The sequence below is a fragment of the Dendropsophus ebraccatus genome, chromosome 13 (assembly GCF_027789765.1).
Source record: "Dendropsophus ebraccatus isolate aDenEbr1 chromosome 13, aDenEbr1.pat, whole genome shotgun sequence".
Classification (NCBI taxonomy): Eukaryota; Metazoa; Chordata; class Amphibia; order Anura; family Hylidae; genus Dendropsophus; species Dendropsophus ebraccatus.
In genome coordinates, this window is record NC_091466.1 from 22,235,781 (window position 1) to 22,255,954 (window position 20,174).

A 20,174-nucleotide genomic window follows, 5' to 3' on the forward strand; every position below is an offset into this window, starting at 1 on the left:
GTTTAACTCATAAATCCACTTCTTCATGGATCTGATTGTATAAGTCTGGAAGGGGTAAGGGATATTGATTCTTTAAGTAATTTTATTCAATGCCCTATAATGAATAGGAGAAAAATAGATCCCGGCACACATTAAGTTGAATTCTGCTTAGTTTATTGGTGCAGTATATACAGGAGGACGCGTTTCGGCTAGATAGCCTTCATCTTCTACAACCATACCCTATATTGAATAGGAGGCAGGAACCTGCTCAACCTCAAGATTGCTGTGTGCTATCCGGAAACATTTTCAAAAACATTCTGACCCTATTTAATTAATTCCAGAGTTCCAATTGAAAACAGCTAACCCCAGCACCATATTAGTAGGTAATCCCTTCACCACTAATAACGTACCTACTTCTTAATGTACTGAACCAACCTGTATCTCAGCCTTAAGAGTGCAATACTGGATTACTCCCTTCACTAAGGGATTAGAGTCAATATTAATTGTAATTATTCATAATGGATTTGGAGGCATCTACTTTAGATGGTAAGCTAATCCTATTTTGAACTGATGTCTGGCAAGTGACAGATCAATCCACCCAGATGGTAGACACCACCAATAAAACTCGGAGCAATACTCCACAGTACTTCTACCCTGTTTCAAGGTTGTTTATTATGTCTCAGCTACCGCCACCTTGTCAGGATCATCATATAACAGACCGACGGCTTCAAAACAATGCATTAACCTATATCAACTTAGCAGCATCTAGAGAAAGTGAGAAGGCCTACTTCAGCAGTTGGCTCTACAGGAGTAACATCACAATACCCACTCTTTGGGCATCATCACCGGACAACAGGGACGGAGACAAAAAATATATAATCTACATCCCTCCTGATAGGTCAAAAACAATATCATCGGTCAACTGAACTGGGGGTTTTAGTGGGATAGCGTGATTTTCAGAAACATTATGTATCTGAGAAACCTTCTGCTGCTGCATTCTCTGCGCAAAAGTTCTGTTGATTTGCACCCAGTGCTGTAGGTATGGGGCTGGAAGCCCATTTCCATTGCTGCAGAGGAGACCGCCACTGGAGCGTGGCCAGGTATGTACATTTTAAACAATAGGCTTCCAATCTGTGGCAATAGTTTCAAGAGGATCTTTTGCTAAGATCAAAGCAAAGACCATAAAACCATAAATTGATGGGTTTAATGTGAATGAACTTGAGTATATAGTATAAAGCCCTAACCTAAACACCACAGTCAGCATCTTATAAATATTTGAATTCAATAGACTCTGCTAAGAAGCATTGGGGGGTATTAAAATTCATTAGGCCACACCCTTTTTCCCCTGCCAGATTTACTAAGAGACACACGCCTTTTAGTGAATCTGGCCAGCCGGGTGCCCTAAATCTACACCTGGTCTCAGCAGGTGTAGATTTGGATCAGCAGGTGTAATTCAAGATAAATGGGGGGCAGGATGAGTCCACACTTCCTCCCAGCCTTGCTGCGCCCCTGGAGCGCCCCTTGCCACCCATCTGGCGAGAAGGGAATATGGCAGGCATACTCCAGAGAGAGGGGGCTGTGCCTCCTTCCTGTCGGACGCCGTTGGCGGGACTTTTGTAAATGTCCCCCTAATTGTTCATTGCCAGCAATTTTTTTTAGAGAAATGGGGGGGTATAGGAATTGGAATCTGAATGATTGTTATCTGGAACAAAAATATACAAAAAATACAATGCAATATAGAAATAAATAAAAGTAACGTGTGTTATTCAGTTATGTTCTATTACCGGTAAAAAAAAAATCATATGATTTTAGACACTGTAATAACTGCTCAAGTCCCTGGATGTTTGTGAAAAAGATCAGCAATACTATATAAGCAAGGCAATTGATTTGATAGATTTATCCTCTTTGTACATTGATGCTGTCTGTCAGAAGCTACTGAAAATGAAGATTAAACACATATTTGTTATATGGTGCTGCACCTTATTTTCAATAGACAAAGTTTTTGTTTCTCTTAGGTTCTCACAGGCAAAATATGGTGACTATATGAAAAGACATAACAACAATATAAAGAAAACATCAGACGACTGGCCTAATAGTTACTCAAGAGATGGAGACATTATAATTGGTGGAATCTTGCAGATATCTTTACACCATAGAGAAGAAAAATATGAGTTTAATAACTATCCGATTGAACCATTTTGTCTTATGTAAGTACCAAAGAAGTGGTCAATATATTGTGTTAAAAAATAAATAAATATGTAATACTATTACTGTTATTACGTTAACTACTATGAGTAACAGTGGTAAGCACACTAGCAGCATACTCTCTAATAACTCAGATGTCCAAATGGAGACAGTTAAGATTTAGATTTATTATTACAGCTGGTCCATGTTTTTCAACAGTTTTATGCTTACAAAAATTTTGTTGAGATATTTTATATCTACTAGTTATCAGTGATGTTAATATATACACCATGATAAGTAAGAAGAAGAAACTAGAGTGTCATTTTGTATGGGAAATGTCATAAAGGAAATTTATATAAGTAAAGCAAAAAAATGTTGATCAAAACAGGCACCATAACACTTGATACTTTGTTTTTGCAGATCTTCGTTTCACTACCTAAGACATATGTTGGCCTTTATGTACGCCATAGAGGAGATCAATAACAGCAGTGAAATCCTTCCAAACATTACCCTGGGATTCAATATCTATGATGCTTGTGAGAATGAAGTAATAGCATTGAGAAGCGTTCTTTGTATCATATCGGAAGATGAGTTACCAACACCAAACTATTTTTGCCAAAAGAGACAAAAAATGCTTGGTCTCATCGGACATTTATTATTTCCAGTTACTAAAGTAATATCACAGATTGCCCAGCTTTATGGCTATCCCCAGGTATGTTTTTGGTTTTATAGTGACATGACATAAAATAGTTTGCTGTATGTAAATCACCAGCCCTTTAATTAGGTTTTGGAATCATATTATAAGCAATTTCAAATTTAACCTCTTAAGAACGGAGCCAATTTTGCGTTTTTGCGTTTTTTTTTCCTCTTCCTTGTGTTTAAAAGGCCATAGCACTTGCATTTTTCCACCTAGAGACCCACATAAACCCTTATTTTTTTGCGTCACTAATTGTACTTTGCAATAACAGGCATTTTTTTTATTTAGGGTTTTTTTGTTTTTACGCCATTCGCCCTGGGGTAAAACTGACTTGTTATGCATGTTCCTCAAGTCATTACAATTACAACGATATATAACATGTATAACTTTTCTTTTATCTGATGGCCTGTAAAAAATTCAAACCATTGTTTGAACAAATATATGTTCCTTAAAATCTCTCTATTCCCAGGCTTATAGCGCTTTTATCCTTTGGTCTATGGGGCTGTATGAGGTGTCATTTTTTGCACCATGATGTTTACTTTCTATCGGTACCTTGATTGCTGCATACATATGACTTTTTGATCGCTTTTTATAAAAAAATTTCTGGATTTGATGCGACCAAAAATGCACAATTTTGCACTTTGGGATTTTTTTGCGCTTGCGCAGTTTACCGTGCGAGATCAGGAATGTGATAAATTAATAGTTCGAGCAATTTGCAGTTTGCGGCGATAGCAAACATATTTATTTATTTACTTTTATTTAAAACATGGGAAAAGGGGGGTGATTCAAACTTTTATTAGGGGAGGGGGCATTTTACTAATAACCCTTTTTTTTTTTTTTACACTTATACTAGAAGCCCCCCTTATACTAATCTCTCATTGAGATCTTTGCTGTATACTTATACAGCAAAGATCAATAAGATCGGCACTCGGATGCTTTAGGCTGCTGCAGCCGAAAACAAACGAGTGCCGAGCCGTGATCAGCGCCATTTTGGAGCTGACACCCGGGCGGTAATGATGTGTGGATCACTCCTCCAGGACAACGTCACGGAGGAACGATCCACCCCACTAGACACCAGGGAAGTGCTGCATCCGGTAATCGGATGCAGTTGTCATCTTTGACAGCTGCATCTGATTACTGTATTAGCGGGCACGGCGATCGGACCATGCCCGCTAATAGCCGCGGCCCTGATCTGAACACCTCTTGCGGACGCATGATGTACCGGTACGTCATGCGTCCTTAAGAGGTTAAACCAAATCTGATTGATCTTGATTTGATCAGCTTATTTAAAGGCAGGACTACTTCTAAAACAAAAGTCTTCTTTTTAGACCATTTTTTTTTGCTGATCTGCTTGCATTTTATGAAACATTGTCTTACTTCCTCACCTGATGTCCCTTTAACTATAGGACATGGACTACTGTTCTTATAATAACCTGTCAAATGTTTTAATACACCATTGTTGTTCCGTCAATTGTCAATGACCTATGTCTAAGGGCCCTATTCCACAGGAACAATAATCGGCCGATTATCGCTCAGTGGAATAGAGCGAACTATCAGCCAAAGATCGTGTCATCGGTTGATTGTTCATTTAGGGCCAGACCTAAAATCATCGTTCCCCCGGGGCGACCGACAAATTGAGAAGCACAATACATTACCTGCAGGGCTTCTCCTCCACTCTGTCTTCCTCCCCGGGTCCCACACGCTCTAGCTTCAGAGTGGCCTGTCAGCTGACGGAGCGCTGGGACCACTAGGGCCTGTGATTGGCTGAGTGGCCTGTCAGCTGACAGGTCATTCTGAAGCTACAGTGCGCGGGACCCGGGGAGGAAGACAGAGTGGAGGAGAAGACCTGACAAGTAATGTATGCTGCAAGGGCTGCAAGGACATCGGTAACGATGTCCCTGCAGCCTTCGCTCAACAATCATCGGGCCATGGAATAGGCCCAGTAAACGAGCGGCGATCTAGCAGATCGGCGCTCGTTTACATCATTGATTGGTCCCTGCTCGGCCCGTGGAATAGGGCCCTAAGGCAGCAAAGCAACATCAACCCATAATGCTCCTTCCATGATGCTACACAGTTGGGATGATGTTTTGGTGTTGGTGTATCACAGTCCTTTTTGTGCCCCACTCTTGTTCGCAGAACATTTTTTTCCAGAAGAATTGTAGAACTTTTTTTTAATATCAGATGTAGTTGCAAGGTAACTCCTCTTTGCTAATATACAGACAAAAAAAGAAAAATGATGCAGCAACCTGCAAGTATCAGGACTTAGTATATATACTGTTTGAATAGTGGCATTGGAGTGCTGGCCATTTTCTTGCTTTTTGTGCTATATGTGGGGTATGTGGCTACCTCCTTTTGGCTAGTACCCCTCCCATCTCCTGGGGCTGTTTTAAACAGAATTTACTTAAATCCTTTGGGGGAGATTTATCAAACATGGTGTAAAGTGAAACTGGCTCAGTTGCCCCTAGCAACCAATCAGATTCCACCTTTCATTTTCCAAAGAGTCTGAGAGGAAAGAAAGGTTGAATCTGATTGGTTGCTAGGGGCAACTGAGCCAGTTTCACTTTACACCATGTTTGATAAATCTCCTCCTTTGTGTCCAGTGTTAGGAATCACCTCTCTCTGAAGACCCCTTAACGTGGTGAGATGGTACACTCTATTAGATCAAATGGTTTGGTAAGGACCTCATTTAAAAAAAAATCTTTAGAACAGCTTTTTATTGTGTGTACGACAGAGGTAGCATATATGGTAAGTTCTGGCACTTTCAGTTTGCTGCAGTATTTTTCTGTTTTTATATGTCACATGTCAAAAGTTGAAACTGGAGAGATTAAAAAACACCGTGGGCGCACATAGTGTGTTACTGCAAACTGGACATTTGAATAGAAATTGTGGCTTTGGAGCCGCTCACCCGGGATGGTCGTGCTACGAGCCCGCACCGCCAATCGCATAATCAAATAACGAGCCTCTTGCAGCCAGTCCGCGGGCCGGGAGATCCCGGTGGAGAATCAAATGAAGGTTATGCCAGCTGACGGCATCAGATAGACATTATTCCTTCAATGATGGGAGTAGTAGTACTTGATGTAAAATCAAAGCTTGATGTATAATTAAAGTTTTATTGCAGGAATTACGCGTTTCAAGGCACAGCCTCTTCATAAAGTACTACTACTCCCATCATTGAACGAGTGATGTCCATCTGATGCCATCAGCGCCACTAAATGTCCTGGATCTTCCTGCACGGTTGTACCTCCAGCTGGCATAACCTTCCTTTGACATGTCAAAAGTTGACTGATGAGGAGAATGAGCATTAAATTAGCATTGAGACAGCCAAGCTTCCATGCATTCCTCTCCCTGTTCTGTGTCTGTGTGAGTGGGACTGCTCCTTATGCGGTCGTTTGGGTCATGTGACACAGAGCCGAGGGGGACATGCTGTTGTTTTTTTTCCCTGATCAGTTGCAGTCTTAGGCCATGTTTCAACAACGTAAAGTAAAGTATTAATCACGGCCGTTGTTACCGATTTACTTACATTGTGCTGCAGAGAGAGGGAATCCTGTCCGGAGTGTATGCACATAGTATACACTCCGGCCGGGATTGCTAGAAGCCATGCAAAAGACTGACATGTCAGTTTCCTGTGGCCGCTATTCATCGAATAGCAGCAACAGAGAACCTGTCGGTTCATACAATGCAGCGTACAGTGGGAAATTGGGATGTGGGCGCACACTGATGCACCCGCATCAGAATTCATTAGTAGTGAAGATCATCCAGTACTGGCCAGGATGATCTTCAGTAACACCAGCCGTTCAGTGATCCGTTCAGGTCACAAAACAGCCGGTGTTATACATAGTGTGAACATGGCCTTAACACTCTAACCCTGACAAAACAAACCTTTTAACATGTCTCTGTGACATAAAAGATGGAAAAGTCCAACATTATCCAGTAATCAGAAGTAATCTTCAAGCTTTATTGCATTTAACCCCTTAGCGACCCATGACGTATCTGATACGTCATGGTGCCGCGGGGGGAGTTCAGAGAGGGGTCCCACCGGAACCCCACTCTTAACGGCGCCTTTTAAGCATAAAGTGGAAAAAGCAAAAGCACAAAAACGAAAATTGGCTTTGACCTTAAGGGGTTAAAGTACATTGCAGTGACACTTAAACCTTTTGCAATAATGCAATAAAGTTTAAAAAATAAATAAAATCACCATCTCTCCTGGTCTAGAAATTGGTCTCAGTCTGGTTAAGGGATCAAGAAAGTCTGAGTAGATTGTTTTTCTTAATACGGAACCATTATAACTGAACTAACCTTTGGTTTTAGGTAATATTGAGTAGGTTGAGTGTACTTTTGTGTTGGGATGAGTCCGGTGCTGGTGTGGCGGTGCTTTACTTTATTCTAAGGGGCTGTAGTGGTGGTTTGGCCTTGGGGAATAGGGTGGTAGTGCTTTTTAGAGTAAAAGGTGTGGGCTTGGGCAGTGCGAAGCCAACAGCACTGGGTGACTACCCACAGGGCTAATCATGAGCTGAAAAGCTAATAAAGGAAACAGTCACAACAATACTACAGGGAAAATTGAGAAAATGTACACCTACCCTGGTATAATGGGCAAGGGCAAAGGTAAAGGGGGAGGGAGACCAGGTGGTAACTCTTTCCTTGAGACATTAATTAGTATGGAGGGGAGAGAAGGGTCAGAGCAGCCTAGTTGGCTAGGTGAAATTCTGTCTGCAATAAAAAAAATGTGACTCCTCGATAAATTGTCAAATCAGGATCAAGTAGAGACTCTGAGGCACTGAAATTGGGACAATGCAGATGGATCTGAATAAAATGCGAGAAAAATTTTTTGAGGCAGAAACTCGCATAACATACTTAGAGGGGAAAGTAAGAGGCATAAAAGACAAGTGGAAAAACCTCAAGAGAAGCCATCAAGATCTTAAGAAGAAAATGATTGACCTGGAGGACAAGTCGAGACGTTTCAACTTAAAGGTTTGTAGGCTTCTCTGAAGGGAGTGTAGGGAAAAATCCTACACTGCGGTCGGAAAGATCATCCGGCCGGTACTGCAGGATGATCTTTGCAGAGACCGGCCGTTCCGTGACCCGGCCGGCTCTTTTGTGATGTGAACATAGCCTAATAATAGCCTAATAATGCCTTCCCAGATTTTGCCATGGAAAACCAGAGGAAAATAGCAGCTGTTATACAGATAAAAAAAAAAAGGTTACAACTAAAAAAAGGTCAAGTACTCCCTTATTTTTTTCAGCAAAACTGAGGGTGATTAATGAATGCAGGTTTTTTTTCTCCCAGCGAGGCAGAAAAATGGATGGAGTCGAAGGGCATGTAAAAATTACAATAATTATTATGTGAAGGTAAGAAGCTAATCGGAATAGCTCCAAGTTAAGAGATTACCTGCCTTGTGTTAGATAGGTAGATCATGAAGGCCACTTTATATTTTTTCAATGTTGCTTGGACGGCTTGGTCTGTGTCCTGGCCTTTGTGTATGTCCCTCCACCTTTCAGTGCTGCAGTGTTGGAAGCTTTGTTCGGGTTCTCGAAGGATTTCTTGGATTGCCCGATCCTAGTTGCAGGAGACTTCAACACTGTAGTAAATAAGAAGCTGGACAGGCTTAGAATGAATAATACAGTGAAACCCCCAAGTAGTTCCCCCTTTACTTCTCTCCTAAATGAACTAGGATTGATTAACTTATAAAGGGTAAGAAATCCCAATAAGAAAGAATTTTCATGTTGGAACAAATCTAGTAACACTATGTCAAGGATAGATATGGGTTTAGTAACGTTTTTTATGGTACAAAAAAATTTAACAAATTAAGTATTTACATTGTTGTTTATCAGATCACTCTCCACTTTTATTAGAGATTTTCACTGGTAATGATATACTACCACGTATAATAAAAATAAATCCGCACTGGCTAGAATTAATAGAAGATAGGGGAAAAATTAAAAGTGAGGTAAAGGAAGCCTGGGAGACTAACGTGGGGACTTCTTCGGTACAGGTGGTATCGGATACTCTTAAAGCAATTATAAGAGGAATTTATTTTGGGGTAATTTGTAGCACTAAAAAAGCACTAAAGGTTAAAGAAATGAACTTGAAAAATAGTTTGGGGAAATTTGAATAAAAATATATTAGGTCACCTTCACCGGAATCATGAGAGAGGTTAGAAAAAGGGCAGAATGAACTAGATCGGTACCAAATGGATAAAGCTAAAGATCAGATGGCCTTTTTTGGGGCAAAAAGAATACTTGGGGTCAGGGGTTCCTAAGAAGGGACTGATGGCCCTGATTAAATCTCAGGAGGGAAAGTAAACAATAGATGCCATCAGGTTGAAGAGTGGACAGATAATAGACCAGGTGTCAGGATTGTACCTGGTAAAACAACGTTCTCGAGCTCTGGTCACCGACTACGATCATGGCGGCAAAATTTACGTGCACACTAGTTGTTTACTTGCATCATTTTATTAGTGTGAACACAGTTTTATTCTGCTCTGGCATTTCTATTGATTCAGGTTAAGGCCCTGCTCAGTGATTCTGATCTATATTTTGATTCTCCTTGTTCTGACCCATTTTTGTCTGTCTTTGTTATAGTCCTTGTCTTGTTTCACGTGTCACCCTATTGCAGTGCAGGGAACGTCACCTAGTTGTCCGCCATCATTTAGGGTGGTCTAGTGGCAAGTAGGTAGGGACAGCGGGAGTGGGACAGTGTCAGGGCTTCACCTGGCTTTGTGAGTGTTTCCTTTGTGTGCCCTGAACTGTCCTGACATTATAGCAGGTTCCTATTCCAGCCAACCCTCCTGGCGGTTCACTATGAGTGCTGATCCGTTAGTCAGTGACCGCTTGGCTGAGTTGGCAACTCAGTGCCAGGGATTGGCGGGTGTTGTTGATCAAATTTTACAATGTCTAAATGCCATGACTACCCATTCATCTGACACTGCTGCCTCACCTGTCACTTTTTTAGCCCCTGTTTTTCCTATCCAGAGCCTGCAGCGGAAACCTAGCATGCTTCTGCCAGATCGCTTGGTGTACCTGTTTCAAGCTTGCGATTCCTGTGTATTCTGAACTTCTTTTTTACCTGACCTCGGCTTGCTTCTGACTGTTCTTTGGCTCAGTGATTCTGATCTATATTTTGATTCTCCTGGTTCTGACCCATTTTTGCCCGACTATCCACCATTGTGTTTTGTCTGTCTTTGTTATAGTCCTTGTCTTGTTTCACGTGTCACCCTATTGCAGTGCAGGGAACATCACCTAGTTGTCCGCCATCATTTAGGTTGGTCTAGTGGAAAGTAGGTAGGGACAGCGGGAGTGGGACAGTGTCAGGGCTTCACCTGTCTTTGTGAGTGTTTCCTTTGTGTGCCCTGAACTGTCCTGACACCAGATGTTAACATTAGAGAAATATTTAGAAATTATTTTCCTAAATTATACACTTAGGAAGGAACTGTAAAGAGGAACTACAAAAACCTTTCTTGGGGGCATTTCATTTCCAGTATTAAATGGGTCACAAAGAGAAATGTTAGATGGTTTCATTATGATTAGTGAACTTGAAGAGGCCCTGGATGGTTTAAGCAGAGGGTCAGCACCAGGAAGTGATGGGCTTCCATTTAGGGTATTCAGGAAACACTCTTTTCTCATCAGGATTCTCCCGGCCTCAATGAGGGAAGCCATTATTATTTTTACTGCGGATGCAAAGCTCTTCGCAAAGGTGCTGGCAAGTAGGTTATGTAAGGTGGTGGTGGAGATTGTACATCAGGACCAGTGCGTATTTATTCCTGGACGTATAACCAAATATAATGTGAGACAGCTCTGGGAATACACAGAGGTTACGAGGGGTCCAGGCTCCCATCCTGTCGCTGGACGCAAACCAAGGCGTTTGATAGGGTGGAGTTGGAATATCTGTGGGAGGTTATGGGACAATTTGGAATTGGGCAGAAATTTATTGAAATGGTAAAGTGGCTGTAGTGGAGTGTGTGCCTCCTTAAATATAATATAAATGGTAAATCTTCTGAATCCTTCTTTTTGACCAGGGGGACGCATCAGGGGTGTCCCCTCTCCCCCTTGCTTTTCGCTCTTAGTATGGAGCCATTATCAATTAAGTTAAGATCAGACCCTCTATCGGTTGGTTTGGGGGCGGCAGATGAGGGGGACAGGGTGTCCCTCTATGCGGATGATCCGCTGTTGTATTTAAAAGATCCGATGATTGCAGTTCCCAGGAAAATAAAAATAATTGGGGAGGAGGGTAATTTTTCTGTTTTGGACATAAACTGGTCAAAATCCATTCTAATGCCTCTTAAATCCAGAGAAATCATTTGACTTTTACCTGATGAAACAACTTGAGAGGGATGCCAGTTATAGATAGACTTTGACCTTTTAAACACGAGCCCCATTATTGAAGAAATAGGGAGAAAAGTTGATACTTGGCAGAAACTCCCCATTACTAAAGCTGATAGAATTGTTTTGCTCAAAAGCGTTTGTCTACCGAAATTGTTATTTTTGTTTGGTGTATCCACAGTGTTTATTGAGGAGAAATATTTTAGGAGGATTAAAACAATTTTCAATTTTCTGATATGGGGTCGGAGGAGGGTCAGAATAAAACTGGATCTCCTGTGTGCTACAAGGGGTCAGGACGGATACAAGAGGCCAAGTTGAATCATCTAGCGCCACAATGTTACTGGCTTATGTCGAATAATAGAAGCATTTTCTTGGAGATGGTGGGGAAGAGCGAGGTGCATGCCTCCCTAGATATCTTCCAGAAATTGTAACCAGGGATATTAGAAAGGGGAGTATGGAAGAAGTGGATCATGGTCAGAGGGTTTAGTGAAAACTTGGAAAGAGTTGAAGAAAATATGTTGGGTGGTCCCGCTCCCATTTGTGCATGTAGCCATGTCCCGGGTAGTCTGCCGAAAAGAGCAAACGGTAAAGGTCTGTAGTATTTGCTTTTAAAGTATTGTGTGATTTGTGGACACAATGTGCTGATGTGTACTGTGTACTGTGTTTTTGGAAAAAGAAAATAAAGTTGGAAGACTACTTCTGAATATTGGATGCTGTTGGATTCTTCAATCCTCTTTCATTAGTCAGTTTTTGGAATAACACACTCCAGCATGCATCCTCTCTACTTGCACAATTGGACCAAGTTCCACAATACTGTTGGACTCTTGTTATGCCTTTGTGACATGTCAAAAGTTTCTTCCTAATGACAGGTATTCTTTAAAGTTGTGTACAGAGAAAAATAATTGGGTATAATATTGGGGTAGAAAAATCCCCATATATAGTAATTTTAAGATTGATAGCATGTAGTCACTTTTTGATTGATGCTTGGACATGGTGTTCAAACTGTTAATATAGTCCCGTAAGTCCCATACTGGATACTAAGTATATTTTAAATTGTTTTTGTCTATATAGATAAGTTACAGTGCACTGAATCCAGAAAATAAGGAATATATTGGGCTTCCAAAAATTTACCGAACTGTCCCAAATGAATATTCCCGATTTAATGTTATCATTCAGCCTCTGATTCATTTTAGATGGACTTGGGTAGGATTTATATCATCAGATGGTATGAATGATGATGCTAGTGAATATTTTAAACATGAACTAAAAATGATGGGAATCTGTATAGAATTCAACATGCACATTCCTCTGGATTTAGAAATAAATGCTCTCCTCATACCTCGAATTGTCAAGGTTATTAATAAATCCACCAGTAATGTGATTTTACTATACTGTAGTACTGTTCTGTTATTAAGACTACTTTACTACGCCTCAGATCATCTATTTGTTGACAAAGTCTATTTATTATCCGTATCGATGAGTATTTTTACTGACTATGACTTTACAAGGTATTCACATGTTATAAATGGATCCCTTATGATTTCTGTGCACGGCGGTAAAATCCCGGGCTTACCAAAGTTTACTTTAGAAACAATATGGACCGATAATCCAAGTAACAGATTCATTAGACATTTTCTATTATTTAATATGTATTGTCCTCATTTGTTCCTCAGTAACCTTAGTGGAACAGGTGGCTGCTCCAAGAAAACCTTATGGAATCACCATTTATTGGAAGATAAGTCTGAAATCTACCATATGACATTTACATTATATGCTGCTGTATATGCTGTAGCGCATGCCTTAAATAAAATGGATTTGGCCCCAAAAGTATTAACTTCTAAAGAATGGCTCCCCAGAGCCAAATATGAGGTAAGCCTGTATTCATTCTCTTTCTTTCTTTCTTTCTTTCTTTCTTTCTTTCTTTCTTTCTTTCTTTCTTTCTTTCTTTCTTTCTTTCTTTCTTTCTTTCTTTCTTTCTACAATTGTTGAAAAAAAAGAAAGGGAAAAACACACAAACACACACACACATATCATATCTACATACATTGGCAGTAGGGATGGTCCGAACCAAGTTCGGTTCGGGTTCGTACGAACCCAAACTCTCGGTAATGATTCCCGCTGTCTGCCCGCTCCGTGGAGAGGGTGGATACAGCGGGAGGACCTCCTGGAAAACTGGGATACAGCCATAGCCATAGCCAGTTTTCCAGGCGGTCCTACCACTGTATCCAAGGAGCGGGCAGACAGCGGGAATCTAATGCCGAGCGTTCGGGTTCATATAAACCCCAACCTCGGCAGTTTCGGACCATCCCTAATTGGCAGCTATTCTCAAATTGATCTTGGCAGTGATGATCTGTTCGGCTAATCAAAATCTTTAGCAGTGTCCTACCTCAGTTGGAGATTGGCCTGTCACTGATGAGTCTGTCTCAGAAATAACAAGCAAGGGGACCCCGAGGGAGCAAGTTACATGTTTGTTTGTTTTTTTTAATGTGCCCTAGCAAAAGGTAAACTATATAGACAAAAAAATGCATTTTTTTTCTGCATTACATATGTATTCAGGGTGTTTTCACTAGTTGAAGCACCTTTGGCAGTTATTACAGCAATTTTTAGATCTTTTCAGAGATTTTCCATTGGGTTCAGGTTAGGGCTCTGTCTGGGCTACTAAGGACATTCATAGAGTAGTCGATAAGCAGCTCCCAGGTAAGCCAGAGCACTCTGAATCAGGATTTCATTAAAAGGGGGTATTTTACAATTCCTTAACACCTTAATGCATATTCACATGCATGTACATCCAGGTTTTCTGCACCTTAGTGCAACGTAATGTACATGCATGTGAATGAGTTTAACCATTTAACTGTGAGTGAAGTCAGTGAGTGGTCACATGAGATAAGAACAGCCCCAGCACAAAGTAGGCATAAACACAGCATGGTCTGATCCTCTGTTGCTGTATCTAATCGCCACCCATCCTACATTGCTGTACCTAATAGTCTCCCCTTTCTCCTGTTACTGTACCTAATAGTCTTCCCTGTCCACTGCAGCTGTACCTAATACCTAATACGGGGCAACAAGGTCACTTTACTGCCACAAATGGCTGTATTGGGCTACGCAAGTTACATATTAATAATACTTCAGCCGACAGTTATCTTCCCCAGGTTTGTTTAAATAACAAGCAAGTTTCCTTGGGGAAAATTGCGGTCCGAACACGGAATTATTCAAACACAGAGGTGTTTGAGAACTGAGGTACCACTGTAGTATACTGATGTTCTCTTTTAAATGCTTATAAAAGGAAAAATAAAAGATCTAAAAGAGAACACAGAACAGTAATTGGACCCCAGCCTATTAATGATATTAATGATATTAATGTAGACTTGAGGGGAAGGTGTCAATATCAGCTTCTCATGGTTTAGAGGCTGTAGTATTGTAGTGCAGGCTATAATATTAGGGTGTCTGGTTAGGTGGATTAATTATTATGTTTGATTGAACTTATATTAAACTCCGATCTTGTTGTAATCATGACTTATCTCTCTCTCTGTTTAAATAGTTAAAATACTATTTAAGAAATCTATATTTCCGGTTTGTATCTGGGGAAGAAATGTTCTTTGATCACAAAGGAGATGCCCCTGCAAATTTTGACTTTTTAAATTGGTTTGTCTATAAAAATAATGTAATACAAAAAGTACAAATTGGGAAATTCTTTATTTCCTTGAACCCACAGTGTTATATAAATGACACACAGATCTTGTGGAACCCATCATTTAATGAGGTAAACATTGTTGTTTTCTTTAGTAAGTGTCACATTGTAACAAATATAATTTAATAAGTAATGAGGATTGTAGATGTATTCCTTCCAATAATACATGCTGGTTGTGAGCTCTGGGTGTTTTAGCCTTTAGTAGCTCTCACATATTAGCAAAGATTTAGTCCTCTAATGGTCTCCTCAGGGGCAACCTTCAATGTCCTACTATGTGGATATAGACAGTAACAATGAGCATTGTGTCTGCTTAGATTTATTTATTCCTATTGTTAATTCCATTCCTAAATTTAACAACTTTTTAAAAAAAGTCTTCAAATATTTTTTTATCAATTTACTGCTGTTGGGTTTGTGTAATACTTGTACATAGCAGACTTTACTGGTGCTGCTTGAGACATATATACAATAACACTCTACTTCTGGCTGTGATCAGTTTAAGAATTACATGAACTGCTCCCTTTGCTCTCTCCTCCCTTTTTCCAGTAAAAAAATTAGTATGTTGCACACAGAAAAAAACTGTTAAAGGAGAACTCCAAAAATCCAGTGTGGGCAGGTGGTGTGGAAACATAACAAAAAATCTATACTTACCTATCCCTGTGATCCTGCATCGTTGCATCACCACTCACGGACAACACCGGATGATGGGATAAACTGGTGACCGGAGGGTAAGGGCAAGGTAGTGATGTGGTGCTGCGGGGAAATTGGGGTGGGTAAGTATTGATTCTTTTTTCAAAATCTTTTTTTTATGCATTTCAAAGAACAATGCAATAACATGGCACCACCCCACAGGGTGGGTGGTTTCAGCCAGCCCCAGCGGTGCAGGCGCTAGCCAGCCAATTATTAATACAGGAGTTCTAGACCAATCACAAGTAGCCCAATGCAAATCATATATATTTAAATGCAGACAGGCACGTAGCTAAAAGCTCATTTTCTGGATGCTCTGGCCTCCTCTGTTCAGGCCTGGCTGTTGTGTATGGGGGTGGAGCTAATCGCTCTGCTCCTCATTACACAGAGCAGAAGTGCCTGGGGGCATGAGAGGGAGCACAGGGCAGCTGCCAGCAGTATTTTCAGCTGTATCAGCAATTGCTGACACAACTGAATAGGGAAGGAGACAAGGCCGGACTGGGACTCAAAAGCAGCCCTGGCATACAAAGCACCCTTAAAGCCCCCATAAAAATATCATAATTCTCCCCCACCACGTAAATGTGCACTGCAGTGAGTTTAGTTGTTTTCGCTCACATTCCTTAACATTCTCTTATTAAATAGTAACATAAGGCTTAATCAGCCATGTGTCTGGCTATGTATGTATGTGTGTATGTATGTATGTATGTATCTATCTATCTATCTCCTATGTGTCTATCTATCTCCTATGTGTCTATCTATGCTGGTAATCATCATATGCCCTGTTCACAGAGAGAAAAAGAGCTCGCCCCATGAACTCCACTTGAAATTTTGCCTGTCCCATTGATTCAATGGGATCTCTTGTGCGGCTCGCCGCTCAAAGAATTGACATTCAGGCACACACTTATACATATTAATATGTGTATGTATATGTGTGTCTCTATGTGAATACGTCTTACACATACAGTCACAAAACTACATATGGTCAAGCACCTATGTACCCATACAGAGACACATATGCTATACATACAAGCACATACATACATACATAGAGACACATACAGTCACATGTACACACGGTCAGGCACATATATACCCATACAGAGAACACACACACACAAGCTGTACACACAAGCATACAGTCACACACACACACACACACACACACACACACACACAGCCACATATATACCCATACACACACAAGCTGTACACACAAGCACATACATACAGTCACATGCACACATACAGACAGGCACATATACCCACACACACACATACTGTATACAAAGATACATACATACAGTCCCGTATACACATAAGAACATGAACATACATACAGAGAGACACATACAATTACATATACACAGGCACATATAGTCAAGCATATATGTACCCATGCAGAGAGAGAGAGAGAGACACACACACACACACACACACACACAAAATGTGATACACAGAAGCACATCATACAGTCTCATGTACACATAGAAGTCAGGACATATATACTCATACAGACACACACACACAACACGGTACACAGAAGCACATACATACAGCCTCATGTACACATAGAAGTCAGGACATATATACTCATACAGGGACACACACACATGCTGTACACAGAGGCACATACTGTACATACAGTCAGCCACATATATACTCATACAGGGACACAAACAGGCACACACACAAACACACAGTTCTGTACACTAAGGCACTTACATACAGTCCATACATGTATTCCTTCTCTCCCCTCCTGTATGTTGCCAGGCAGTGTGTGGGCAGATTTTTCTCTGCATAGGGTAATTGCCCTGTAACCCACTGTATACTTTCTGTATACATGTACTTGTACAACCCAGGCGACCCCCTATGGACTGACAATCTGGGCATGGAAGGAGAGCAGGATTGCCTAGTGCAGATCTTTCAAAGGGTCTGTCATTATCACAGAGATTGGGGAGAACTGCTGAGTGATAGAAAGTGGTAAAGAGAGGCCGGCGGGCCCCCCTAGCTTTGGGCCCAGTTGTCATGGCGACCACTGTGACCCCTATAGCTATGCTGCTGCACCTATGATTGTTTGCGATTTGCCCCATGTCACTAGCTTTCTCCTACGTTTACTGTGTGGCCTGACCGTGGCCTGACCTTGGCTTGTTTCCTGATTCTGCTTCTGATTTTGGATCTTGTTCCAGTCTGTGATTCATGGCCTCAGCTTAACGGGTCTCTCTTTGGTTCTGATTTTGTCCTTTGTTTGCTCTCTCTGTTTTGACCCTTGGCGTGTTACTTGTCACGTCAAGTACACAAGACTAAAAGGCTGGGTTCAGCTTAGGGATCACAGCCCCCATTCTGACATGACAGTATCTGTGCCTTTGCTGTTTCAGTGCCATCTATGTGATGTGCTTTGCCTTACATACTGTACACTGCATACGGTAAAAAATGTTGTGTCTGCTTTTTAATTAATAAGGCTCAAAATATTATTTTTTATCTATCTAGACTCCATCTTCAACATGCAGTAAAGCCTGTTCAACTGGTCATAGAAAAAGTTTTCACAGAGGAAAGCAAAAATGCTGTTTTATGTGTCTTCTTTGTCCTGAAGGAGAATTTACAAACCTTACAGGTAAGATGGACACATTGGGGGAGAGTTATCAAACATGGTGTAAAGTGACACTGGCTCAGTTGCCCCTAGCAACCAATCAGATTCCACCTTTCATTCCTCACAGGCGCTTTGAAAAATGAAAGGTGGAATCTGATTGGTTGCTAGGGGCAACTGAGCCAGTTTCACTTTACACCATGTTTGAATAATCTCCCCCAATATCTATATATCATATAGAGAGTAATAGATTTACTAGAAGCAAATAATGTAATGTAATTTTGGAGCAAAAGTAGAAGGTTTGGGGCTCTAAATATATCATTGACAACCCAAAACCAGACGCATAATGCAAAATTAACAACAAGAGTTTTGACCATGATACTGAAAAATAACTAAAAAATAATAACAGCTTTTGGGTGGATCTTGTTTCTATGCAAGAACAGTTTAGCTTTTACCAATGCTGATGTCTGGAATGGGATTGGTGAAGATAAACTCAATGAGAGATCTCTTGGAAGATGTTGGTTGCTGAAGGCAAAGGGGCTGACTGATGGTCACATGCTCCTACATAGGGTGCCATCCTACATACATTACTTCTTAACACTTGAGTTCCTATTCTCTATTGCAATATTGAGGTAAACTAAATTTTTCATACAGTTCTTTGAAATAAATATAAATTATAAAATTTGTATTTTTCTTAAAGACAGAGACGAATGCATGAAGTGTCCCCTTGATCATTATTCGTCCTATACAAGAGACAGATGCGTGAAAAGACAACCTGACTTCCTCTCCTTTGCGGATAGCCTTGGAGTTCTTCTGACCAGTTTTGCTGTCACTATGTGTGCTATTTCTGCCGTTGTTCTTTGGATATTTGTACGATACAGAAATACTCCTATAGCTAAAACCAACAACCGGAACTTGACTTATATCTTGCTCTCATGTCTTATGCTTTCTTTCCTAAGCTGTTTGCTTTTCATTGGACATCCAACAGAACTGATTTGTCGTCTAAGAGAAGCTTTCTTTTTGGTGACCTACGCTACAGCCATTTCTTCAGTTCTAGGAAAAGCTTTGACAGTTATAGCTGCTTTTAACTCTATAAAACCTGGTAACACCATGAGAATATGTATAAGTCCTATGTTTTCTCTTTCGTTGGTCATAGTCTTTTCATTGGGCGAATTTATCATATGTATCACGTGGTTGATAGTTGCTCCACCATTTCTTGATTTTGATGTAACCGCCATAAAAGACAAAATGATTTTGCAGTGCAACCAAGGATCCATCGCTGCTTTCTATACAACAATTGCCTACATTGGTTTGTTAGCACTTTCTAGTTTTATTGTTGCTTTTAAGGTCAGAAAACTACCAGATAGATTCAATGAGGCTCAGTGCATTACATTTAGTATGCTAGTGTTCTGTAGTGTTTGGATTGCATTTATACCGGCATATCTTAGTGTCAAAGGAAAATATCTGGTAGTAGTTCAGCTATTTGCTATGTTAGCTTCCACTGGAGGATTGCTCGTATGCATATTTTTTCCTAAATGTTACATTGTGCTTGTAAGACCTGATCTTAACATCAAAGAGACAATACATGATAAAAGGCGCCAAACGTAACAAAGTTTCAATTATTATTATTATTATTATTATTAGTAGTAGTAGTAGTAGTAGTAGTAGTAGTAGTAGTAGTAGTAGTAGTAGTATTTTACCTATATTTTGCAGCATAGGCTAAATGAACTGCAATATATTACATTCTAATACAATATTTCTATATTGTTGTTTTATGTACAGTGTGTAGTGTTGTTTTATTGTTTAAGCTTTTTATTTTGTAGAAATCAATTAAATATTATTGTAAACTAGTAAAGGTAACATAGAAGGCAGCCACTATTTAGATAGACTATAGGCCTGCATAAATAAATTTGTTACCAGTCTTCTGTTAAATTTTACCAAGAAGAAAACCACACAAGCTGAGAGGGAGTAGGTATTTAAAGAGTTTAAATGAAATGTAAGTCTTGATATATCCGTATATACAGTGCTGACTGAGGGCTGTG

The 20,174-nt window shown here is 40.4% G+C and overlaps 1 protein-coding gene across 1 annotated transcript; it reads left to right on the forward strand.

Moving 5' to 3' along the window:
• Positions 1-5,461: 5,461 nt before the first annotated feature.
• On the forward strand, positions 5,462-19,740 carry LOC138770486 (vomeronasal type-2 receptor 26-like). The gene is made up of 4 exons (XM_069949591.1): positions 5,462-5,533; positions 12,850-13,045; positions 18,036-18,159; positions 18,833-19,740. The coding sequence occupies exons 1-4, from the start codon at positions 5,526-5,528 to the stop codon at positions 19,738-19,740; spliced, it is 1,236 nt and encodes a 411-aa protein (XP_069805692.1). The 5' UTR covers positions 5,462-5,525.
• The last annotated feature ends 434 nt before the right edge of the window (positions 19,741-20,174 follow it).

Excerpts from the sequence above, each read along its gene's own strand:
- LOC138770486 (XM_069949591.1), top strand. Across the intron at positions 13,046-18,035 it reads TCCCCAGAGCCAAATATGAG|ACTCCATCTTCAACATGCAG; the intron begins GTAAGCCTGTAT and ends TTATCTATCTAG. Across the intron at positions 18,160-18,832 it reads AGAATTTACAAACCTTACAG|ACAGAGACGAATGCATGAAG; the intron begins GTAAGATGGACA and ends TTTTTCTTAAAG.